This window comes from Myzus persicae, unplaced genomic scaffold (genome assembly GCF_001856785.1).
Source record: "Myzus persicae strain clone G006 unplaced genomic scaffold, MPER_G0061.0, whole genome shotgun sequence".
Classification (NCBI taxonomy): Eukaryota; Metazoa; Arthropoda; class Insecta; order Hemiptera; family Aphididae; genus Myzus; species Myzus persicae.
In genome coordinates this window covers 1,781,183-1,786,270 of record NW_019103933.1, presented here as the reverse complement: position 1 = coordinate 1,786,270, position 5,088 = coordinate 1,781,183, and the positions used below count along the sequence as shown (strand labels likewise).

General features: G+C 26.6%; 1 protein-coding gene across 1 annotated transcript; it reads right to left on the bottom strand.

The window, feature by feature from the left end:
- Positions 1 to 1,821: 1,821 nt before the first annotated feature.
- On the bottom strand, positions 1,822 to 4,801 carry LOC111036554. The gene is made up of 6 exons (XM_022318611.1): positions 4,753 to 4,801; positions 4,437 to 4,617; positions 4,247 to 4,370; positions 3,979 to 4,180; positions 3,801 to 3,915; positions 1,822 to 2,036 (listed from the first exon to the last, which is right to left on the bottom strand). The coding sequence occupies exons 2-6, from the start codon at positions 4,496 to 4,498 to the stop codon at positions 1,907 to 1,909; spliced, it is 633 nt and encodes a 210-aa protein (XP_022174303.1). The 5' UTR covers positions 4,499 to 4,617; positions 4,753 to 4,801; the 3' UTR covers positions 1,822 to 1,906.
- Between the last annotated feature and the right edge of the window lie 287 nt (positions 4,802 to 5,088).

Below are 5,088 nucleotides of genomic sequence, written 5' to 3'. Positions count from 1 at the left end.
AATTTTATGTTTTGTTCCTATAATTGGGTGATTGGTTTTTATCAGGTTGTGATAGATGTGATAAATAACAGTATCGAAGTATTGTTTTAAACATTTTTTTTAGTCATTTTCTTGTCGATTTAATTGTTGTACTAATGTCAAATCTCAAGTTTGAAAAATAATTATTTAATATTTTTAATTTTTAAATTTATTTAACTATTAATATTTACTATTTAGTGCTGTTATTTGTTAACAAATTTTCTAATAATTTTAAAAAAATATTGAATGTTAAAAGTTTTCATTATTTAACACTAAAATAAACCTACTCTATATTGTAAAACTCGTTACAAATGAACATAAATCTGTGATAAAAAATCGGGAATTCGAAACAAATATTTAAAACTGTTATTTTGATATTTAATATTTACATAATCATAATTTAATAAATATTTTGTTCATAAACAAATTATGAAAAAATCTAATAAATATACAAATTACAATGTATACTGATTTTTGTAATAATTATTTTCATTAATACTTGTTTAAAGACCGATATAATTTTGTCGGAGGTATTTATATATTTTAAGTTAAATAAAATTTAAATGATATAAAAATGTGTTTATAATTTGAATTCAATATACTGTAACATTTGGTAAGATTGGGAAAATGTTGTGCTCTATTCTGTGTTAATTAATATTATACCAATCAAAAACGATTTTGTTTATCTCTATTGATTATTCTAATTGTATACTATACAACTATATTCTATTCAAAATAAGAATGGTAGTTGGTGGCCAAATTAAGCTTGTTCCATGAATTAAGTAAACTTATATGTGTCTGTTTAATTTACCAGATTCTAGAAAACAAAGCGACAGACAGTGCCACAACTACAGAATAACAGGCCCTTTCCTTGATTAATTTTTGTTGCAAGTCTTGCAATCATTAAGTACCAATATGTTTAGGTTTTAATATATATCTTACACCAGTTTATGTGTGTATATATATATATATTGCTATATTACACCGTTATATCTGCTGTATATTACCAATAACACCGTTAGATATTTATAAAGTAGATACCAACGTAAATATGTAGTTTAAACTGTACACATAGTACCTACTGAAATGCTCAATGGGCCCATGGTTTAAATTAATATTTAATTACTTTAATATATTATAACAACCTTGTCTGAAGATACTATAATTATTAAAAATACACAATTTTTTTAACAAAATTAAATATTAGATAGTAGGTATATAACCTAGGTTTTAGTTTTTATAAAATAAAAAATTACAAAATCATAGAAAATAAGTTATAATGAAAAAAATTTATTTTTCTAGCTTTTGCATTTGCAAAAATATTTATTACCTATTTTATTATTATATTACTTATATTATCTACATCTAATTCAGCAGTTTGGATCCTTTCAATATTTAATAAAGCCAAGCTAGATAATCTATCTTGTGGCATGGTGTTATGTTGATAATTTGTTATTATATTTCAATTAATTAGAAAATGGGAGGGGTCACTCTTTATAAATTCATAAAATACCATTAACCGAAAATAATATTTTTTTTGCAATATATACATACTAAATAAATCAAAACAATTAATATTACTTTTATAATTTAATTATAGTTATTATATGCCTAAAGTCCTAATACATAAACATATTTTTTTATAATTTTAAAGTTGTATTATTACAAATAGACAGTCAATATATATGTGAAAAATTAAACACTAAGGAAAATATTTAATGTAGCTTCAAGGTTCACAGCTATTATATTTCTTTTTAAATTAAATCACTTTTATAGAAATGAATTACAAAACAGAAATTAACTTGAAATAGTAATTTAAATAAGGCAGTATTCAGAAATATTTTTTACCAAATAATTGAATTATAAATATTTAACCAAACAGATTTTGTTAAGAATGTTCTTGAATAACTCTATTCAGTTCTTCATCTCGTTTTTGTTTGGTATGTGACATAAACTGATCAAGCTGTTGGTCTAAATCTTCTTTAGAAATTACTTGGTCTTTACGAGGGAACTGGTCTCTATAAAGCATAAAAAAAGGCAATTATGTAGATTTTAAAATGATACATAATATTACAATTTTATATAGTATTGATTATTATACATATTATAAATTATTTTGTACCATCAACAAAATAATGATTTAATCGAGTAATATATTTAAATGTATGGTCTTGTATGCACATAATATTTTATTAAGTGCACAACCAAGTTATGAAATTATCAGGTAAAAAAGGAATGGCGGGCAATGTTAATAATTTAATTTGGTGTGCAACGGCTGATGAGTTTCGAGTCATATCCTATGAGTTCAGATCAAAAGAGGAAAAAGCGCAATTCAGCGTGTAGACAGTGGTACTTTCATATTATACGAAATTGATGCCAAAGGGCAAATGTCCCTACTACATTATGTTCCTTGGGGTATTGAAGCCGGCTTTAAGGGGCAAATATGCAGGCGACTTCTAGTTGTTGGAATGCGGAAAAATAAACACAAACTATTTCAACAATCAAAAATTACTTTACAGGAAAAACAAAAATAACAGGCAGTTTTTTTATTTGAAAGAGAAACACTTAGTTAGGATTACATTGAACTCTGATTTTTTAACTAACTTTAAATAACATCAAGATAAAACATTTCTAAATCCTCAACAATCTGATTATTTAAGGGTTAATAACAACTTCTGAGTTTTTAAGACCAGGGTTCAATGCTACTTATATAAATTCTCAGTTATAAAATAAAATAGAATCATCAAAATCTCGTTATTTCATGAGGCTTGGGTTTTTTCTTTGAGGCAAGTCTCAGTTTCTTAAGACATGTCGGCTCTGGTATACTGCTCTGCTAACATAGTTTTAATTTTGACACTCTAATTCATAAATTTGTTATTTTTATAAAATTGTGATATTAAATAGTATATAATATTATAAAAATGAATTATTTAGTGCAATATTACATATTGTCGGAGACAGCGTTGGGGGGGTGTAGAGGGATATCCCCTCCCCTACTCGGAATATTTGATTGAATTGAGTCGGCACAATTACGATGTAAATAGGTCGTCAAATTGTTTTTCGTAAATGAAAAATACAAAAACATATTGATGTAAATAATTTATCGTGCTTTTGTATCCGTTCAGATAAGGGACGGACTGATACATGAAATTAGGAAATACCACGCTGTTGTGAATAGTACACAAATCGATTTAATGATAGGTTGTGTGTACATTGTATATTGATTATCATTTTACTAATCGCCTGAACACAAAGAAAATAAAGGTTTCAATAAAAATTTGTATTAACTGATTTAATAATCTTGTTTTGATATTAGCTATTAATACATAACAACATTTTTACAAAAATGTCTCATTAAATTCAAGTTGGTAAAATAAATATTTTGTTATTTTGACACCTTTCCCCCACAAATAATTCTTCACACCTGCTTTGCATTTTGAAAGATAATTTCATTCCAAATTTAAGTTACAAGCTTATAAGTTATTACACAAATACAATAAGATGACGTGTACCTAAGTATACTGAAAAAATATTTAAAATGCTATGAATGTAAGAACGTATGAAATAATATTCTTCATTACTGGAATTTCTCATAATTTTTAATAGGATTTAACTGATTATAGATTATTTTATATTTTTAATTTTTAATAGTTTATTCTTTAATACTTACTAAAAGCAATTTTTAAATGTGGTTAAAATTATTAATATAAACCTCGGCTTAAACTAATAACTGTCAAAATTGTAAATACCTATTTAATTAATGCACTTTTCTCATAACTTACCTTTGTTTTGATATCTGTCGCTTTTTAGATTTAGAAACCTTATTGGAGCCTGTGCTACTTCCATTTGTGTTTAAATTGGGCTTAGCTGATTCTCGTACTTTAGTCTTAGGACCTCCTAAATTAAATGTTTTATTATGTAACATCTACAAATTAAAAATTGACGTTCAAATTGATTTACTTCGTCTTCTTATTCTCCTTCTATCTTCTACCAATGGAACTCTTCCGACAGAAAGTCTTTCGTGAACAGGAACACCTAATCTATCTAATGGTCTTATCATGTTATGCATAATACTATTGTACATTTGTTTGTTGATTTCAGGTCTTGGAGGAGGTAAAGGTGGCGGAAGTGGTACTCGAAGTCGGTCTCTTTTCATAAATTCCTTTAGCAAAAGTATGCAAGTATAATACATGTAGATATAACTATCTATTTAAAAATTAAAACATACTTGATTCAATAACAATGAAGCTGCTACTTCAGGTCTACGTTCCATATTAAATGACAGCATACGATGTTTCCTTACAAGTTCATCATCCCCAACAGTTTTGGATTTTTTTTGTATTTGTGTAAACCTACATGAAAAAATGTTGAGTCTAATAACTGTACAAACACTTACGACGATGGACCATGTATAATACCTGTCATTCAGGCTCATGCCGGTGTTTTTGACCAGTAAATTGTTCTTCCTTGCAGACGACATCGCTAAAATCAGTGATAAATATTTCTTCAAACAAAAACAGCATTCAACGACGGTGTAACATAGTTATTGCAGTGGAATTGGAATATGACTATTTACTTCGAGTTTTCTGAGTTTTCTCACTATCAAAAAAAATTTACCAAACACATAAACAAAACGATGCGGCTGTATATCATACAAACATCAATGAATAGGATTAGAGTAACTATTTTATCTCTATGAACTATAGGTAGTATGTGACGGTGTAAACAACTTACTGAATGGTAGTCACAAAACACGATTATAAAGAATATAGTAATATACAATTTGTATATATAAGTTTATTGTTCTGTGATGGTAGTAAACCATTATCATTGAACTATTATCAAATATAAAATATAGTTAAACAGTGTTGACCCAAAAACAAAAAAAAAATATTTGTCTTATTCAATTTACGACTGCCCACAACCCCCCACAACCGTTGATAATAAACATAATGTGGGACAACGAAAATAATTATAATACCTATTATAAAATCCACAGATTTCTACATAGTACTGTAGTATTTCAGATTTCTATATGGTTTAATATACGCATCTGTGATAGAATCATAG